At 38.7% G+C, this 20,426-nt stretch overlaps 1 protein-coding gene across 1 annotated transcript in view; it reads left to right on the top strand.

Moving 5' to 3' along the window:
* Window positions 1-20,426, top strand: part of NR5A2 (nuclear receptor subfamily 5 group A member 2) — a 155,354-nt gene that overhangs the window by 84,892 nt on the left and 50,036 nt on the right. The window contains exons 6-7 of the mRNA XM_073011650.1: window positions 3,353-3,472; window positions 12,964-13,111. Of these exons, the coding sequence (XP_072867751.1) occupies window positions 3,353-3,472; window positions 12,964-13,111 (268 nt within the window). The remainder of the gene's footprint in view (window positions 1-3,352; window positions 3,473-12,963; window positions 13,112-20,426) is intronic.

The following is a 20,426-nucleotide window of genomic DNA, read 5'->3' as shown; positions in this document are numbered from 1 at the left end:
CAAGGAATCTGCCCACCTAGGCCTCCCAAAGTGCTGGGACTACAGGCATGAGCCATGGCACCCGGCCTCAGATTGTTGTCTTACAATTTAGTATGCCTTAATTGTGGCAAGGTCTTGTCGCCATAACTATTTCTGTCAAGCTATATGCGAAGGACAGGAACTATCAAATGCAAATGAAAAGGAAGACCCCTTGATGAGATGGCTCTAGAAGACATACTTCCGTGTGTGTGTGTGTGTGTGTGTGTGCGCGCGCGCGCGTGTGTGTGTCAGGGTCTTGCTCTGTCATCCAGCCTGGAATGCAGTGGCGCAGTCATGCCTTACTTCAGCCTCAACCTCCTGGGCTCAAGCAGTCCTCCCACCTCAGCTCCAGAGTAGCAGATGTGTGCCACCACACTTGGCTAATTTTTACATTTTTTGTAATCTCCCTATGTTGCCCAGGCTGGTCTTGAACTCCTGCACTCAAGTGATCCTCCCACCTCGGCCTCACAAAGTATTAGGATTATGAGTATGAGCCACCACAGTTGGCTGACATACCTCTCTTAATTTTCACTCACCTTTTCTACTTTTGTTCATGGCCAGCAGATAGTCTCAGTTCTTCCATTTTTCCACCTGCAAAATGGGAATAATAAATTTTCTTGTTGTATAAATAGGTTCTTAAACTGGAATCCTTTTTAGGTGTCCATAAATAGACTTTGGGGATTCTATAGTCCCCCACCCACTTGGAAATTCAATGCAACATTAACATGTATGGTAATTGTTTCTAGAAAGCCAATTTCAAAGTAAAGTATTTCGGGCTTTCCTGAAATAAGTGCTAAATAAATAACTAATACTTCACATCACAGAAGAACAACATAACAAAACCAAATTACCATCATAGACTAATAAATCTGAAATAAGATGCTGATAGTGTATGAGAATACAATAAAACCCAGAGAGAGCAAAGTGCACCTGGCTTTGAAATCACTCCTTAGCACCTGAGGGGATCACTTCCTGGAATCTGCTCTGCATGCAATGACATGCAAATTGCTAGGACTTTAGGCCACAGCTCCTTGGGTCAGCTGTTGGCAGAGAACATTTGGGCAGATCTGCATAAGCTGCTGCCCACCGCCTGGATTGTAATACCACATGACATTCTGGAGACTTTCCTTTAAAGAAAAATATGAACTCTCGCTGTCAACTAAACCACTAAATACCGTTTGGGTGAACAATTCTCCCACACCAGAGTCATTTTCAAAAAGGCAGTGACTGCATTTGTCTTGTCCACCCTTATCTGCTAGGGCCTGGCACTTATAACCATCAAAGAATTGGCTCTCAACAATAGCTATTTACTTAATGAATGTAACTGTTTTGGTCAGAAGGTACTTACTGGTTTGAAACATTTCTGATGGAGATGTGCTCAGGGATGCCTTTTCCTGATCACAGAGCTTGATTATACTTCTATTTCTGTAAGTAATTTCTTTTTCTCTTCTAAACAGCACTTACATGGTCCTCCAGTTGGGAGCCTTCTGTTAGCTGTTATTTCTGCGTTTGTGTATTGCTTTACACTTCACAAAGGGCTTTCCCATCCATTATCTCATTGCATCTTCACAAGACCTGCCCCACATATATTTAGCTGAGAAAATATAAGGCTGGAGAATTAAGCAGCTTGGCCAAGCTCTCATAGCTAGAAAGTGTGGAATTGTGCCTCAAATCCTTGTTTTTGCTCTTCGTTTAGTGCTTTCTTGAGCTCACTGTGTCCTGAAATTGTGGAAATAAAGTTAGCCAGAAACTCTTATCACTACTAATATATCGGTGACAGCTGTTCAGAGTCTTATGGAATGACCACATAAAAATGAATTTGATAAAGTAAATTAAATGTATTTGTTTTATAAAATTCTAGAGCCTCTTGATATAATTTGGAGACAGCCTAGATTGTGAGAGGGAGAAAGAGAATTCTTATTTTGAGGTGGAGTCTTGCTCTGTCACCCAGGCTGGAGTGCAGTGGCGTGATCTCTGCTCACTGCAGCCTCTGCCTGCCGGATTCAAGTGATTCTCCTGCCTCAGCCTCCCAAGTAGCTGGGATTACAGGTGTGCACAACGACGCCCAGCTAATTTTGTATTTTTAGTAGAGCCAGGGTTTCGCCATATTGGCCAGGCTGGTCTCAAACTCCTGACCTCAGTTATCTGCCGGCCTCAGCCTCCCAAAGTGCTAGGATTACAGGCATGAGCCATTGTGCCTGGCCAACAAGTCTTTAGACATACCTCTGAACCTCTCTGACACCCCTGTTTTCTCATCTGAAAAAATGGGTCCCAGTTCTCCTAACTTCAAAGGCATGTTTTGCAAGTCAAATCTAAAATACACAAAAACTCTTAAAAATATTAAACAACATATAAATGTCTGTTGCTTTTTAAATAATGTGTAGTGTGTATCTAAACATGGCCATCGCATTTGGGTACACCAAGGTTTTTGTCTGGTAAATATCACAAAACAAAAAGTAAACTGATACAGAGAGCTATAGAAATGGATAAATATGCTGTCCATATTTAAATATGAGGACTGGACATGTGACAGCTGTGCATTTGTCATTGAAGAATGCAGTTCCCTGGAGGGAAAGGTGAAACATGTGTAAGATCCCTGTTATAATGTAGCACTTTTCACTCATAGCAACCATGTCAGGAAGATACTTACTGTTCTTGGGCCCGTTATTCAGATCAGAAAACTGAAGTTTAGAGAGTTGGTGGGAAATTTGTCCAAATTATAAAAGAAGCTCCAGTTAGCACCGACATCATGCTTGGTGAGTGTTTTCTTCAGTCCAGCACAATTGGACTTTCAGTTAACACTGGTTACAAAATTGGCAGTGTGTCTTTGTCTCCAAAAGTCAAATGGGCTGTAATGCTAATTTTCTTTTATATGATTTCTTTTGGCTTGGCAGTTTGCTAATATCTATATACTATTTCAGCTTCACTTTAATGTACTGTATTCATTTTTAGATACATAAGCATAGGCAATCTGGGGTCATTCTGATGGGGCCTACTCAGGACAACCTGAGGCACCTGGACCTAACTCTAATAACTCTATTAATGTTAGGTAGACCTATTTAATGGAGTGCATTTTCCTAGCAGTTCATTGATTATAAATACTTAGCTTAAGTACCTATGTGTGTCCTAAAAAAAAATTTGTCCAAATGAAAATCATGACTTTTAGGAACAATGATATGAATTCTGAGCACCTGTGCTTCAATGACCATGAGTGGAGACTTTCTTATTTATAGGTAGTCCTCTTATGTTGAAAACTACACAAAAACCAAAAAGTAGTGAATAACAGTGTTATATTTTGTGTTTTTTTGTTTGTCTTTTTCTATTTCTTTTGCAGGTTGATGACCAAATGAAGCTGCTTCAGAACTGCTGGAGTGAGCTCTTAATCCTTGACCACATTTACCGACAAGTAGTACATGGAAAGGAAGGATCCATCTTCCTGGTTACTGGGCAACAAGTAAGTGTAGAGACCGGAAAAAAAAAAGAAAAAGAAAAAAAAAGCGTCTTTTTATTAAGCATGTTCAGAATGGCCGGAATTTAACTAGGTCAGAAGCACTCTTGTGCTTTGAAAGGGAGAGATTGGCTGCCAATAATTTAGAAAAGATGACTTGGTGCACTCTGTTCCTGCTCCGATGATTATAGTTAAACTTGTAAAAGCAAACATAATCATGAACATTCTGCTGCTTCCAGTCTGCTGGGACTGAAAGTCCTGCTTATAAGGGTCCGAAGAACTGGTAAATCAAACGTAATGATTAGTACCTAGGGTTTTTTTTTTCCTCGAGCTTCTGCTTTAACCTATGACACTTGTTTGTCGGCTATTTTAAAACCTTATAACTTGTGGAGTCCTAACTATTTTGGAACAATAGTGGTGAACGAGATGGATTTGGATGTCACGAATAATTGAAATAGTTGGTATAAAGGCAAATGAGAGGGAGAAGAATTTCAGTTTTCAGGATCCAGTCATTCAAATGAAAGATAGAAAGAAAAAAATTACTGTTAGGTCCTACACTTTTCTGAACAGATATTTGTTTGATCAACAAATATTTATTGAACATCCAACTCTGTGCTAGTTACTTTTCCAGGGCTTTGGTATATATTAGTGAACAAAATAAAAAGTTTCCTGCCCTCACGGAACTTAATGTTGTAGCAGGAAGGAGCTGACATTAAACAATAATCCTAAGAAACAAGCCTGTAATATGTTAAAAGTCAAAGTGCTATTGAATAAAAGGAAAAAAACAAAAAAGAAAGAACCAATGAAAGGAAAATCAACACTCATCCGTAGACGTGTGTTGCAGTGTGACCATCTGTTGCACTGTGAAATAGGAATGGTTGGTTTGGCTTTATTGAAAATGTAACATTTGAGCAAAGTCTTAAAGGAGGAGAGACAGCTTTGTGAATGTCTTCAGAGAGAGTCTACTTAATGAACCTACATGCAACTTTACAGGAATATAGGCAAGTCTCTCCAGTTTCTTACCTTCCATTCTACAGCTGATGTGCTATTTAAATAAATGTGTGGAACACAGTGATTCCTTCAGTCCTTTGGATCATACCTATTCAGGGCACCACTGCTTTGTTCAGCAATGGTGACTTCAGTACTCAGGCACCATGATCTTTTACGTCCAGCCATAAATGTTTATGTGCTGTGAAACCACAGCAGTGCTATTTGGAAATGAAGGGCTGTCTCCACATCATTTGCTGTATTATTAATAAATCAAAATTTCCCAATCAAATTAAAAGCAAGCACTATTTCAGAGTTTTTGCAAATTGGGTCAATTCAAGCATCTCCATCACTATCTGGTCCTTACTAAATGCACCTCTCAGGAGAAAAGCTTTGTAGAGGAGAAAATACAGTCTCAATGGGTTTGACTTTCTGTGCTTTCAAATTTTTGTTTGGCATTTTCATTCTGGGACCCAAGTCTTTGGAGGAAATGTACCCATTTTCAGAGTCTAGTCATTGGGTGTGCCTCCCACCTTCACCCAATTAGGAGCTGCATTGGAAGTACAAGACTGGGCTCACAAATTAATTTGATTTCATTTCCTTCTGAGTTTCAGAAATGAAATGGGTTGTGCCGTTCTTTTTCTCAAAGCACTTCCATTCCTGCTCTTTAGAAATACTTCTTATTTCACATTTCATTTTGCCTTAAGTGCTGCCTGTGGGTGAGGGTAATTACTATTTAAAAAGTAGAGAAAAGTGCATTTCTTGCTGTCTGATTTTCAAAACCAAGATCAAGGAATGGATGGTATTATAGTTTTTCAGATCAGTTACTGGTGCTTTGCGTTTTGTCATCAGAACTGAATGAGGAACTCGGTGGTGGAGAAATAGTCATTTCCTTATATGTTTCCTGCAGCCTGGATTCTTCCAGCTCCCCTCCCCACCCTTTAAAGTGTGCCACAGGTCTGTCTGAACCCCTCCCTTCACTTTTTTCATCCAGTCCAGTGACTACCCTCGTAATGATTAATTGTAATCAGACATTCTCATTTATGGCAATTATGGTAGATGTCTTTATTTTATTTTGTGGAATATCTAGACAAAATGTTTTGAATTTATCTCTGTGATTCTTGCATTTCATAGGATGGGAGCAAAAGTGCTACAAAGGAAGACTTCAAAAGTTTATAACCTCTCTCTCAGAATTAGATAGGTATCTTAAAGCAGGGTCATATACATGTACTTTTTTTATATCCTCACAGTACCTAGCACAAAGCTGAATATGTTAGGCACACGATAAATATTACCTGACTGAACTAAATGAGAACTATTGTATCTCTCCCCTGGTTGCTTGATTAAAACAAATTAAGTATAATTTTTTTGAGAATTATAAATACTCCTCTGAGTGTAAAGATAGGAAAATTAGATTTTTCCTACAACAACAATACATTACTTAGTGTACACCAATTTTAAGAAGGTAGTTAAAACAATGATGAATGGAAGGAAAGGAATATATGAAGTGTAAGAGTAAATAAAGCAACATGCTAGAAGAAAAGATGATTTATAAAAAAGAAAAGAGGCCAGGCACAGTGGCTCACACCTATGATCCCAGTGCTTTGGGAGGCTGAGGCGGGGGGGTCATTTGAGGTCAGGAGTTCGAGACCAGCCTGGCCAGCATGGTGAAATCCACTAAAAATACAAAAAAATTAGCCAGGCATGGTGGCATGCGCCTGTGGTCCCAGCTACTTGAGAGGCTGAGGCAGAAGAATCGCTTGAACCTGGGAGGCAGAGGCTGCAGTGAACCAAGATTGTGCCACTGCACTCCAGCCTTGGCAACAGAGCGAGACTCCATCTCAAAGAAAATAAAAAATATAAAAGAAAAGAGGTGGGAAGCTAGGAGATATATATACACACACACACATATATCTACATATATACACATATATATGATATGAAAGTAGTTGAAGGAAGCAAAAAAAAAAAAAAGAACTGCTTCCTTTTATGTTTATAATCCAATAACAACTGAGCTGTGGTGAGAGTGTATTTTCTTTGCTGGTGCAGACTATATGCTCTCTGGTGTGTGTGTGTAAAATTCACACATACAGTGTAATCTGGAATTGGAATAACCTGTTTTCGTGTCTCCATTCCAAAACTTCCTGGCTACGTCGTCTTTAGCGAGTCGCTTTACCTTTTGAGATTCAGTGTCCTCGCCTGTCCAGTGGCAACTATGATGGTATCTACCAGAGAGAATTGCAGTAGGAATTACAGGAAGTATTCTGTGAAATGCTGACATAAAAATTAGAAGTCATCAAAACTAGGCCAGTGCAAGGGTGACATTTATGGCGTCAACAACCCCATGAAGAAAGGACTATTATCCCACTTTGGCAGATGAGGAACCAAGGCAAAGAGAGATGAAGTGGTTGATTCAAGGTCAAGACGCATCTAGTAAGTGGTAGAACAGATGGTCAGATCGAGGCCGACTGGTACCAGAGTTTGTGTTCTTTACCAACATGCCATACTGTTTATCTGGATAACTCAGAGATGCTGCAGAGCTTGCCTTCACGCCGGCATTTAATTTGGTCTTCATGTGTAATTCCAGTGCATGACAGACTCTACGGAAATTCCAAGCAAAACAAATTCATTTCCTTTTTTGTTGAGACTAAATGCATACACTTTTTTTGTGGTTTAGTTAGTTAGTAGTTTGTTTTTGGGGGGAGTTTTCTATATGGCATTGTAAGCACATTGTTACAGTAAATTTAAGTTATTCACAAGCAATTTTAATGTGATTGTTGCTTAGTGTTTTAAAATTATTTTAATATTAAGACAAAACTAAAACTAAGAAAAAATCATTCATAATGCCACCTCTTGAATCAACTTTTTCTTGAATTCTCTTCCAATCTTTGGGGGAAAACATATATCTTAAAAGAGGATTTTTCTCATTTTTCTAAGTAAAATAACTTGCCTGCCCCAGAGACATATTGACGTGCTATCATGGATTTGTGTGGAATGTGAACTTTCAAACGCTGCTACAAGTATGTTTCCATGAAGCACTGTATTAAGGCCATGTTGTTGATATCACGGGAAAAAAAGTAAATGGTATTACCTCAATACAGCATACAAAATTCCCGTTAAAGGCAGCTTGGTACTCACCTGTAGGAGATAAATACATTTTTTAATTTAGTTAAAACAAATGCTTCTGATGACCTGATAAATGAAGGGAAATCAAAGATGTAAGGGGAAAAACATTAGACACAGCTCTGCAGCCAATAGTGATAAGAGGCATAATTCATCCACCTAATTAATGACTGTAATGACTGCCCTTTGCATAGTGCTTTTCACTGTGTACTTTCACAGGTAAGCCCCATTACACAGGGTCAGAGAAAGTGCGGGGAAATTTCAGAGGAGGAAGTGCAAAGAGAATAAGATGGGTGTTCAAAGCTGTCCAGATGATTCAGCTTCTATAAGGAAGTGCCTTACCCCTAAAGTGAGGATATTTGATTGTACTCTCCTTTGCAAGTTGAGGAAGACACCATTGCTTAAAATCCTTCTAGGTCAGAGGAACAGTGACAAGCAATTACTGGATGAAACTTTAAACTCGCCACCTTTTTCAGCCTCAGCCAGAAGAAATACAATTCACTCATTATAGATTTCCAGGTTTACTTATAGTATTTTCTCAACCGCCCTATTGAGAAAATGATTACTTCTGGAACAAATGAAAATGTTTATACTGACTATTTTGAGATTGGCAAATAGGAATATTAAATGTGCCTTAGTCCACTATATCAGGAACGAAGTCCCAACACAAAGGGAACGGCAGACAGTGACTTTGTATCCCCTTGAAAGCATGTATGTCATGTCTACACATTGCTTTATAGTGACCTTTTGGACAAACAGAGGAATGCAAGACCCCAGGTGCTCCATAGCCCAATCTTCTGGCTTTTTCTTACTAAATACAGCTCACTGTAAATAATGTGGTGAATTTGTCATAGCAGAGGAAAAAGAATAAGACTAGCCTGGATTTTAAAAAATGAGTGACTATCCAGGAAACTGCTCCTTGGAACTTGAAAAGAGAAGAAAAATAAATAAAACAGCACAGCCTTTCTCTTAAGCCCAGTAGCTCACAAGTTTGCTCAATAAATGTTTGCAGAATTGAATCTGTTCATAGTTCATTGAGAACTAGAGAAACTAAAATAGCCCCACTGCAAAAAGCAGCCCAGGACACCAGTACATTGTATATTGAAATGAGAATTCAGTGTTTCACTTAACCCTATAAGTTAGCTATTATGTTTTAATTGTGTCTTTGAATCAGGCATCTACATAAATGTATATTAAATAGCCTTATTAAGCAAAAAGGAAATTATAATTATCAATAATATTAAGCACTTCAAATATTCTATATAATCACAACTTATAGTTATGAAAAGAATTCTTTCCTATCCAGCATTTTAAAAGCTATACACGCACATATGCACACATATATCTATGTATGTATAAAATAATAATGTACTTTGAAGTAGGGTCAGGTTTTAGTATTTGCATATTGTTGCTAATTAACAGCCACTGTAACATCATCCTAAGGGAAAGGTCTACTGGCAACTTATTATCTTCTATCATTGTGTATCATATTAAAATGACAGGCATCTTATACAAGTCATCAAAATTTCAGTGATTAGAATTAAAAGCAATTTAGCTAAAACTGTTTCTATTTTCATGATGAGTGAAATTTATCCAAAGGGGACATCAGTTTAGAGTATTTCTTCAATACTTCCCTTGAATTTAATGACACAAAGGTTACATGTAAGAGAGCAATAAATTAATTTTACTAAGTACATAAAAGATAAGACCAGCTGCTCGTGAAATGAGCACAAACTCTGCATTCAACAATGAAAATATAATTATGTTTGTAATAAAATGTAAGGAAGTTGCAGATCTCTATGTTGTTTCAAGAATAAATCACCCATCCTTCTTAAGAGCTGTGCAATTTGATAAATTATCCTTGAAAGAAATGTTGTCTAAGCCCCCATTTAATAAACATGTTTGAGCTTTCAGATTAGCATGTAAATAAATGTATAGCTATAAAGTTGTTGGTAAACCAATTGATTTTTTGAGGTCCACCTCACTAACGGTCTCTCACTAAATATATAACCCTATGAAACAAATTAGATTCCTTTCCATTATAGTGTACTACATTTTCAAGTATGAAATTCTAGTATTTGAACTTATTATTATACACCTGTTAGAACTACATACATCAATATTTAATTAACTCCATCTTAATAATGGAAAATTAATACCAACATATTTGTGTTTCATTTTAGTATGGTCTTCCTGGTTCAGGCCTTAACTAGTGATTTTTTTTTTCTTTTCTTTTTTTCCTTTTTTTTTCTTTTGAGAGAGTTCTAGCTCTTGTCCCCTAGACTGGAGTGCAGTGGCAGAATCTTGGCTCACTGCAACCTCCGCCTCCTGGGTTCAAACGATTCTCCTGCCTCAGCCTCCCAAGTAGCTGGGATTACAGGCACCTGCCACCACGCCTGGATAATTTTTGTATTTTTAGTAGAGACGGGGTTTGTCCATGTTGGCCAGACTGGTCTCGAACTTCTGACTTCAGGTGATCCACCCGCCTCAGCCTCCCCAAGTGCTGGGATTATAGGCATGGGCCACCACACCTCACCTTTTCTTCTTTTTCTTTTCTTTTTTTTTTTTTTTTGAGACAGAGTCTTACTCTGTCGCCCAGGCTGGAGTGCAGTGGTGCATTCTCAGCTCACTGCAACCTCTGCCTCCCGGGTTCAAGCGTTTTTCCTGCCTCAGCCTCCTGAGTAGCTGGGATTACAGGTGTGTACCACCATGCCCAGCTAATTTCTGTATTTTTAGTACAGACCGGGTTTCACCATGTTGGCCAGGCTGGTCTTGAAGTCTCGACCTCAGGTGATCCACCCACCACGGCCTCCCGAAGCACTGGGATTACAGGAGTGAGCCACCGTGCCCAGATCTTAACTAGTGATATTTACTACAATATACTTTGTATATTTTAAGCTACAGTTGCAATTTATTCCATTGATTCCAAGCTTAAATTGATAGTCTTGTCCCATCTATGATTACTTCTTGATAATCACAGAAGTGAGAAGTACCTTATTATCATCACCTAACTTAGTTCAGTGATTTATTTAAAGATGAGGACACCAAGGGATGGAGATTTATACATACTTGCCCAAGGCTCTTCGTATGTAAGAGGCAGCATTGACTTAGGTCTCATACCTAGTCTCAGGCTTTTACCACCACTGCTGTACCATCAGGCCTTGCTGCTCTCATTCACTCGTCTATCCCATTCATCTCAGTAAAATTTGTATTATTATTATCTGAAGTAGTTGACTATGTGCAGTTTTTAAAGAATTTATAGCATAGGCACCTTTGTAAAGTAAGGACTTCCCTTGAAGTAGAAAGTTCCCCTGTAAGAGAACTGGCAAAATGATAGTTGAGACGTCACTTTGTCTGCTCTGCAAATAATCCCAACGTGCTCCGCAGAGTTCAACAGCTTGTCCTGCCTCCTTCCAGTTCAGGGTTCAGGTTGCCCTGGTACTGACCCTTCTTTCACACACTCTGAAACAGAAACCACAGGAGTTCTTACAACACTTGATGTTTAAATTTAGTGCGTAGATGCCAGCACCCGGCTAAAGCAGGTAGACAGTGCTATACATGATGCAAGAGCTTTCCTCTAACACACATTAACTGTGGCTTTTTCATGCATAGTTGACTCTATATAAACTGATTGACACCTTTGGGGGTCATCTTTCCACTGACTCATAATTTTTCTCACTCTTGAAAAAGGTTTCTGTACACCCAGTATTCTCTAGTTAAAGCTGAAAATTCAACTCATCATATTTACACAATAAAAAAAATCCATTCTGCCTTGTTTTTAATTGCAAATTCTACTCAAGGGACTAGTTCTCCTGCTTAGGAGGCAGCCCTGTGCCTTCTCCTAGAGAAGCAAGTGCAGTCAATTATGGTAATGAAATGTCAATAAATATAAAAATTTAATACAGTCTGCTCTGGGTGAGTGGCAGATGAGGACTTGCCTCCCAGACAAATTTGCTGCTGCTGCAAATATTAAATGCACCTAAAAGAGTATCTGGTTGCCTGAGAGCTCTCCAGTAAAAAAAGGATGGGAGCGTCAGGTAACAACTGGGCTTTCCCATTACGCTATAATCACAGCAGCAAAGTCAGTGCTATCACTGACAGTCTTCCCAACATCTTAACTTATTATAATTTGAACTTTTTATGTCCCCATGAATAATCTAAGATTGGAGGCTAGCAGCACTTTTTTTTTTTTTTTTTTTTTTTTTTTTTTGAGATAGATTCTCGCTTCTTCACCCAGGCTAGAGTGCAATGGCACGACCTCGGCTCACTACAACCTCCACCTCCCAGGTTCAAGTAATTCTCCTGCCTCAGCCTCCCCAGTAGCTGGGATTACAGGCACATGCCACCACACCCAGCTAATTTTTGTATTTATAGTAGAGATGGGGTTTCACCACGTTGGCCAGGCTGGCCTTGAACTCCTGGCCTCAAGTGATCCACCCACCTCAGCCTCCGAAAGCGCTTCACATGTAAGAGCCACCATGCTCAGCCCCTACTTTTTTTTTTAATGAAAAGGGAAATAAGCCTTTTCTTTTTTTGCCGCCGGACAACGGAATTATTCTCCTAAATAAAATTATTGCTGTGTTTAGAGAGCAACACGTTAATCTGATGTAATCTAATGTAATCATCTGAGAATAGCAGTTTTGTCATGCTTTTTAGGAAACAGAAAACTAAAGAATAATTTATTTGTATTTATTTAAAATTTTTAAGTGAACACTTCTGCTGTTCTATAAAGAATAATTTAAATGTGATTCTTTCATTATCCACAAACATGCAATCTTGAACGATGATTACTTTAAAATGTAGTCTCATAATACAAGTAGAAACGTATCTGCCTTTATTTTCCTCATGCACTAGTTAGTATTGTATATACATAGAACACTCTTCTGGATTCACTTTTCATGGACAGTATGTCTTTCTTTCACCTTATTCATGAGAGTTAAATTTTTTTATCTTATGTGGTGATGTAATTTTATAATATAAAAAAGGCATATATACTTGAAAAATTTAGGTAGCCAAAACCTGTTTCCTATAAAGCTTATCAAAAGTGATTATATTTATCAGACATACTAATTCTGATGCATTTTAGAATCATGGAATGTGCCTCAAACTACTTTCATGGGGAAAATCTCTTCCGTTACCAGTCTGTATTGTGGCCAGGCACGCAGTGGCTTAGGCCTGCAATCCCAGCACTTTGGGAGGCTGAGGCCAGAGGATCACTTCAACTCAGGAGTTCAAGACCAGTCTGGTCAAATAGTGAGACCCCCCATCTCTATTCTATTTTAAAAACCTGTATTGCAATCTGATTTTACCCATAGTTCTTAATAATCTCAGGTGAAATATGTGTTGCTGATTCTGATAGTCCTTAAAACTGTGATCCTGTGTTGCAGGTGGACTATTCCATAATAGCATCACAAGCCGGGGCCACCCTCAACAACCTCATGAGTCATGCACAGGAGCTAGTGGCAAAACTTCGTTCTCTCCAGTTTGATCAACGAGAGTTTGTGTGTCTGAAATTCTTGGTGCTCTTTAGTTTAGGTAAGAAATCCTTTTCTCATGCTGTGCTCAACCAACGATTGCTAAATGATGCTGAAGTTCAAATATTTTGTGGTCCATGTATGTTTTTGTTCTATCAATACAATGCCCTTCCTTTCAAATTACGAAATCTTCAAACATGAATATATTTTCATATATGTTTCTACATGATGCATAGCCCTTCACTGGATAGGTTGGGGAATGGAAAAATGAGTTTATTCAATTGACTCATTCAAATGAGTCCTGCTTTTCTTCCATAATGTACAGATAAGCAATAACCAAATAAAGCTATGACAGAGGTTTAAAACAGACAGCTTAGGAAAGATGTATGGTATCAAATTTTAGCCATCTGTCTCCCATTGATAATTTCTATGTGCCTTTTGTTTCAACTTGCCGCTTACTTCTGTTTTTATTCTTCTAAAATATGAGTTGTAATTAAAAACCTGTATTTAAATCTCTATCGGGATTAACTAGAGAATGTTTATAACCCGATGCACCACTATGCAAGTATAAAAGATGACAGTTGTCAAGGGGAAAGGATGCTTCTTTAGGAAAGCTTTGGAAAAGAAAGATAACTAAGCAAGACAGATTAGCTAAATCAAGGTTCTCAGTGAGTCAGTTGAGAAAAATCACCACTGCTTGGAATAAAAAAAGGATTAAGGAGATGGATTTTTATTGACTTCAAAGGAACAGATTTTCCTGCCTGTCCCTTACTTGATTTCTGTATTTTGTTGGCTTAATAAAGCCAACTTAAATAAACTTTTTGCCAAGTCCATTTATTACTTATTGGCAGAGAGCTGAGGGAGGCAACTTCCCTTGAATGAAAAAAATGCAGAAATCAGATTCACCAACATATGTTTTTTCTTTAGTCTTCAGTTATAAGATAGTTGTGAATTCATATTCTAAGGAATAAAACAATAAAAAAGCTGCAAAGTAAAACAGATGTGTCTACTCTCCAAATTTGGTACTTTATTTTTAAAATTCTTCTTGACAGGACTGCACAACTGTTGCTAATAAAGGGGTAGTTTGAAGTAATAGAACCAGAGTTAATTTTTCACGCATAGTCAACATTTAAAATAAAAAGAGCATTTTCATATTTTGGAAAATGTGATAAATATAGCAAAGAGAAATGTTACTGAAAATGTAAATGGACAACAGAATTTCATAGATGTAACGTTCAAAGGTTTACAATGCCAAGACTAGATCCTGTGTGGTTTCTATATTAACCACAATAAAAAGGAAAGTTCTGTTCAAGTTAAGTCTGCATCTTTTACCCGAGAACAGTGTTCAGAATGTTAAAAAGGAAGATAGCAAGCATAGGCCTACTTGCTGTAATCGCACAAATTATTCTGGTTTATGGTAAGATCTTAGCCTTTTAAACTAGTACATTTGATCAGTAATTAAATGGAAAATGTGGTAATATATGTGTAAGAAATCTTATAGCATCTTAGTGATAAAATATTTAGAGAGGGTCATCTCACTTCAATGGTATTTTTAATTAATTGAAGAAATGTATTACATTTGAAGATGTACGTATTAACGATGAGCCATCTTTAGTTTTTAGCAGTTTTATCTTTCCTTCATCATTTTCCAAAATTATTATATTCTCTGCTAACACTGTGGGTAGGGGGTTGGGATAGATCTGAGATGCTTTCAACCTTTGAACCTCAAAAATATCTTCCTGAGCAACTGGGCCATGTATTTACCAGAACCTTAGTCACACACTCTGTTGTTTAATGAGCACTTGGATTGTTTCAGGAGCCCAGTGCACCAGTGAATAGCTGACCTAAATGTCCATTAAATCCATGTCTATTTGTTGCTTAAGGAAGAAAGGAAAGCATGGCTTTCAGATCAGGTAAATAGAATTCTGGCCGAGAGTCTATTTTTTTAGAGAAGCAGGAGAAAAGTAACCGGCAGTAAAATTCAAATAGTTTCTCATTTATGAGTGGAAAAACTTTTTACTCTATAGAAACAGTGGCTAATCAGTTTTTTAAATTTCACCTTTATTGAGGTGTATAGATTATAGATAATTAACTTTAGGTGCCTCAGCTAGCCCCAAGTGCTGGTTTTACCTGTGATTAAGGGTGAAATCATACCAGAATCACTCTTGAAAGTTAAGGCCAAATCCTAAGCCGGTATCTGCTGTCCCAGACCTTCCTCCTGAGCCTCGAGTCCCCTGAGTCTGAAGCCTGCTGTTTTTATCTCAGCCCAGCCTTGAGACTCTTTGGTCCTGGAGATAAATGAAGATTTTGTGGACTGGTCAGAGGCCGGGGGCTGTGTTGAGAGATGACTGCAGCAGTATTCTCCTGTGAGAGATGGAACAGTGTTTTCCAGATAGATTTGGTGAGAGAAGGTAGGGTGTGGTCCAAAGCAGGTGCAGCATTCCAAGCTAGAAGCATGGCCAGTGTGAAAGCTTAAAGGCAAGAGAGAGCAAAATGAGTTTGCTGAACTGTTCGTTGATGGATATGGTTTGAGGGAAGCAGCAGATGTGGCTGGAGACATAGACAGGAGCCTGAACATGGACGTGAAAGCCTCAGATGCATTCAACACATATTCACTGAGTGCTTACTATGTGTCCGGCACTGAAGTAGGCACTGGGGCTGTAGTGGCAAGAAGGAGGTGCCATGGTTTTCATTCTCTAAACAATCAGGAAGTATAGCAGTGTTCTTAAGGGGACGGGGATACAGTGAGTAACTTAAGTTTCTGGTAGCAGCATGGAAAGTGGACTGGACCGAGAACAGTACTAGAAACCCTGTGTTCAGAGGTTTTATTTTTATTTTACTTAATTTTTTTTTTTTTTTTGCTTTTATTCCTGGCATGCTATGATTTATTTTATTTTATTATTTTTAGAGGGTTTGTTGTTGTTGTTGTTGTTGTTGTTTCTTTTTTTGAAACAGAGTTTCACTCTTGGTGCCCAGGCTGGAGTGCAATGGCGTGATCTCAGTTCACTGCAACCTCCACCCCCCGGGTTCAAGTGATTCTCCTGTCTCAGCCTCCTGATTAGCTGGGATTGCAGGTGCCTGCCACCACACCCAGCTAATTTTTTTGTATTTTTAATAGAGACAGGGTTTCTCCATGTTGGCCAGGCTAGTCTCGAACTCCTGACCTCAGGTGATTCACCTGCCTTGGCCTCTCAAAGTGCTGGGATTACAGGCATGAGCCACCACGCCTGGCCTAGAGGTGGTTTTAATACTCCATGTGGTTGGACTGAGATGGATATAAACCAGTTACAGGTTTCAAGCCACAAGATGTGGCAGAGTTGAGAGGGAAATGTCTAGGGTGTGTTTGGGGTTTCTGGATGTCTAGCTGGAATAGAAATATCTACAGGAACAGTAACTGATCAGTTGATTCAAAGCGGGTCCCAATAGCAGTCATTCACTTTCTAATCTAAAAGTCATCATTCTTCACTAAAGTTTATTACTGATGACACAAAAAGCTTGTGACAGGACTCAAAAGAAAAGTACAGTGGACTCAAGTCTTTCTAGTTTGCTGTCTTACGTTTCCCCCTTCGGATTGTATCCATGAGCACACATCAGTTGGGTAAATCGGTCAGGAAAGGAAATAAGTAAAAAATGCCCTCTCAGCACATTTCTCTGTGTATAACATAATAGATTCTGTATGCCCATTCTGTATGCCCAATCTCTATTAGTTGTTAGTTGTAATGTTTTTGTTACATTTCTAGCACATTACTTGGTACATAGTATGACTTACAAAATGTTTAATAAATGGGCCAGGTATAGTGGCTCACACCTGTAATCTCAGCACTTTGGAGGCCAAGGTGAGAGAAATGATTGAGCCCCAGGGGTTTGAGACCAGCCTGGGCAACATAGTGAGACCCCATCTCTACAAAATAATTAGCCAGGTGTGGTGGCAGACACCTGTGGTTTCAGCCACTTGGGAGGATGAGGTGGGAGGATCCCTGGAGCCTGGGGGCATCAAGGCTGCAGGGAGCCAAGATCATACTACTGCACTCCAGCCTGGGTGACAGATTAAGATCCTGTCTTAGAAGATTAAAAAATAAAAATAAACAAATAGTTTGAAACTTAAAGCAAAGCCTTCACCAAAGCAACTCGTGATAGGTAATAGGAGGTAGTTTAACTAAAAGCCATATTCAAATACAGGTTATTTTTCTGAGACCAGTTTTTCCAAAGAACTCTCTAATAAATATCTCCTCAAAATTAAATTATTTCTGTTATCAGTTTGCATTCTCCCAGTTTATGAGAGGAGATGTTTATTTATAAGCTCTTTAGGAAAGCTAAAGTGAAAAAAGATTGGAAAAAATATTACTTGGCTAAAACCAGGTGGCAAATGCATTTCTGTTCCAAGCAAATGCAAGATGATGGGCTTTCAGCCCATGTTAAGTAATAGTAGTTAAGACAATGTTGTACAATTCTTTCTTGGCATTGATAGAATCCTGTTTCCAGCAAAATGAATGGAGAAAATACTATATTTGTTCATCATGATAGCTCTTTGCTTCATACTAAATTTCCAAATTTTGAATGTGACATTTGACTATACCATAACACATCCCAGGTAAGTTTTGTCCTCATGGAGACAAACACTCCAAGGAAGATGGGTTGTGGTTGCCTCAGGGAATGACTCCACCGGCCCAGACAGAAAAACCTACCGCCTGCTGAATGTCCTCACCAACCCGTCACCTGATCCTCATCTGCAGAGAAGCAACGGGCATAATTCAAGAACAAAACTGGTTGAGGAGTTGCTTGTTTCACCCACAGGTTCAGTTCAGGCATTCTGTAGTGTCTAGTCATGATTTCTTTATCTTAAAAAAATTAAGAATATTATCTTAAATATAAAAGGTCATCTAAGCAATTATTAAATGTCTCAGAATAAACAGTATTGTTTATTAATAAACAATGTGACTTGAACACAAGTTGAAAGGGATTTTCAAAATGGGTGGGTAAGACCTCCAGGGCTTGAAAGAATTTTATTTTATGATTTCTTCTTCTTCTTAATTTTAGAGACAGGGTGCTGCTCTGTTGCCCAGGCTGGAGTGTAGTGGCATGATCATAACTTTCTGCAGCTTCTAACTCCTAGGCTCAAATGATCCTCTTGCCTCAGCCTCCTGAGTAGCTGGGGCTACAGGTCACACCCATTGCCTGGCTAATTTTTAAATTTTTTTATAGAGACAGAGTCTCACTATGTTGCCCAAGCTGGTCTCGAACTCCTGGCCTCAAGCAATCCTCCCTCCTTGGCCTCTCAAAGTGCTGGGATTGCAGCCATGAGTCATAACATCTGGCCCTCCCTTGAAAAGCCTTTAAAATCATAACTTGGAAGGAAAACAACAATATTTCTAAGGCAGAGCAGAACAGTTTTCTCTTTGTTGTGGCTCCTTTAAACTATACAAGTCTGACCCTAAACAAAGTGGGGGGCAGGGCTCTATGGTTGTTCTGGTTTTCTTTTCTTTTTTTATTCTTTTATTTTGTATGTGCTAAGTGAAATGTTCTTGTTTTCTTAGTGAAGCAAAGGTCTTTTATCTGTCAAATTAATAAACTGTAAGGTCCATGAACACAGTGTATGTTTTACTCCTCATGTACTCCCTGGCATATAGGCTTTTAATAAATATTTATTGCATTCATAAATGAAAGAATGCCTTTCCTCCCAACTTCTAGATTAAAAAAAAAATAATGGGAATTGAAAAGCATTAGTTAAGAAAATGCAATCACAAAATTTGAAGAAAGAGAGCCTAGAAAATAGATTCTATGGATAACTATTAGAGGATTTGGCATCTTCTTTTCCCCTTTAGAAAGTAGGGAGATAAGTCTTCACATTATGAAGGGGATTTTTTATTTTTTTTAATTTTTAGTACAGACAGAGTCTCGCTATGTTGTCAGGCTGGTCTCGAACTCCTGACCTCAAGTGATCTGCCTGCCTAAGCCTCCCAAAGTGCTGGGATTACATGCATGAGCCACTGTGCCCAGCCTATGAAGGGGATTAGTATAAGTAATATAAAGACTAAACTGAGTCCCTCTTCTTTGCAAATAAAATAATAAATGAAATTAATTACTGATGATCAGCATTTAGGCTCTATTTGAAGTTGTAACACTAAGAGTGTCAAACACCAAAATGAGCCATAGAAGGAAGTGGTGGTAATGCTTTTCTTTGGTAATGTTCATAATAAAATGTTCTCAGGTGAATAAATCACTTAGCTTCTCTCTTACAGAATGAAGAGACCTAAGAGAACATTCCCCTCCAGTTTTGTCATTAAAAAAACAAAACTAGATGATTTAGCCAACATTTTAGGCTCAGATCCAGGTCTAGAACTAATAACACCAAATGCCAGTCAGTACTTTCTCTGATTCAGCCTGCTTTCCTCTTTGGAGACATTTGATCTCATCAATCAGCATATTAAAAATACTATGTAAAGAAAACCTTTGAAGACACAGGTTTGAACTGTGCGGATCCACTTCTGCTCGAAATTTTTTTTTTTTTTTCAATAAATACAGTCAGCCCTCTGTATCTGCATGTTCTGTGTACAAATGCAAGTCCAAAATACAATATCCAAAAGGCTGGGCGCAGTGGCTCACACCTGTAATCCTAACACTTTGAGAGGCCAAGGCTAGTGGATCACCTGAGGTCAAGAGTTTGAAACCAGCCTGGCCAACATGGTGAAACCTCGTCTCTACTAAAAATACAAAAATTAGCCAGGCATGGTGGCGGGTGCCTGTAATCCCAGCTATTTTGGAGGCTGAGGCAGGAGAATCGCTTGAACCCAGGAGGCAGAGTTTGCAGTGAGCCGAGATTATGCCATTGCGCTCCAGCCTGAGCTTCAGAGAGAAACTCTGTCTCAAAAAAACAAGACAAAACAAAACAAAGTACAGTATCCATTGGATGCAAAATCCACATATACAGAGTGCTGACTTTTCAGATCTGAAGGTTTCGCAGGGTAGATGGCAGGACTTGAGTATTTGCAGATTTGAGTACAGGCAGGTGCCCTGGAGCTGATCCCTCTTGTATACCAAGGGAGGACTGTACTTACTAAGACATTATTTATTTATTTATTAAGGCAAAATGATATAAGAAATTGGGACAGTCATCTGAAGAATGTGGACAAAAAGAAAAGCAATGTCTATTGGTAAAAGCAGGGAAATACTTTACCTGAATTTCCAATTTTTATTGAATATGCTAAGTAATTATGTAGCTCTTAATTCACTCAGTTTCTTTTTTTTTTTTTTTTTTTGAGACGGAGTCTTGCTCTGTCGCCCAGGCTGGAGTGCAGTAGCCGGATCTCAGCTCACTGCAAGCTCCGCCTCCCAGGTTCCCGCCATTCTCCTGCCTCAGCCTCCCGAGTAGCTGGGAC

This window comes from Chlorocebus sabaeus, chromosome 25 (assembly GCF_047675955.1).
Source record: "Chlorocebus sabaeus isolate Y175 chromosome 25, mChlSab1.0.hap1, whole genome shotgun sequence".
Classification (NCBI taxonomy): domain Eukaryota; kingdom Metazoa; phylum Chordata; class Mammalia; order Primates; family Cercopithecidae; genus Chlorocebus; species Chlorocebus sabaeus.
This window is presented reverse-complemented; position numbering and strand designations above follow the sequence as displayed.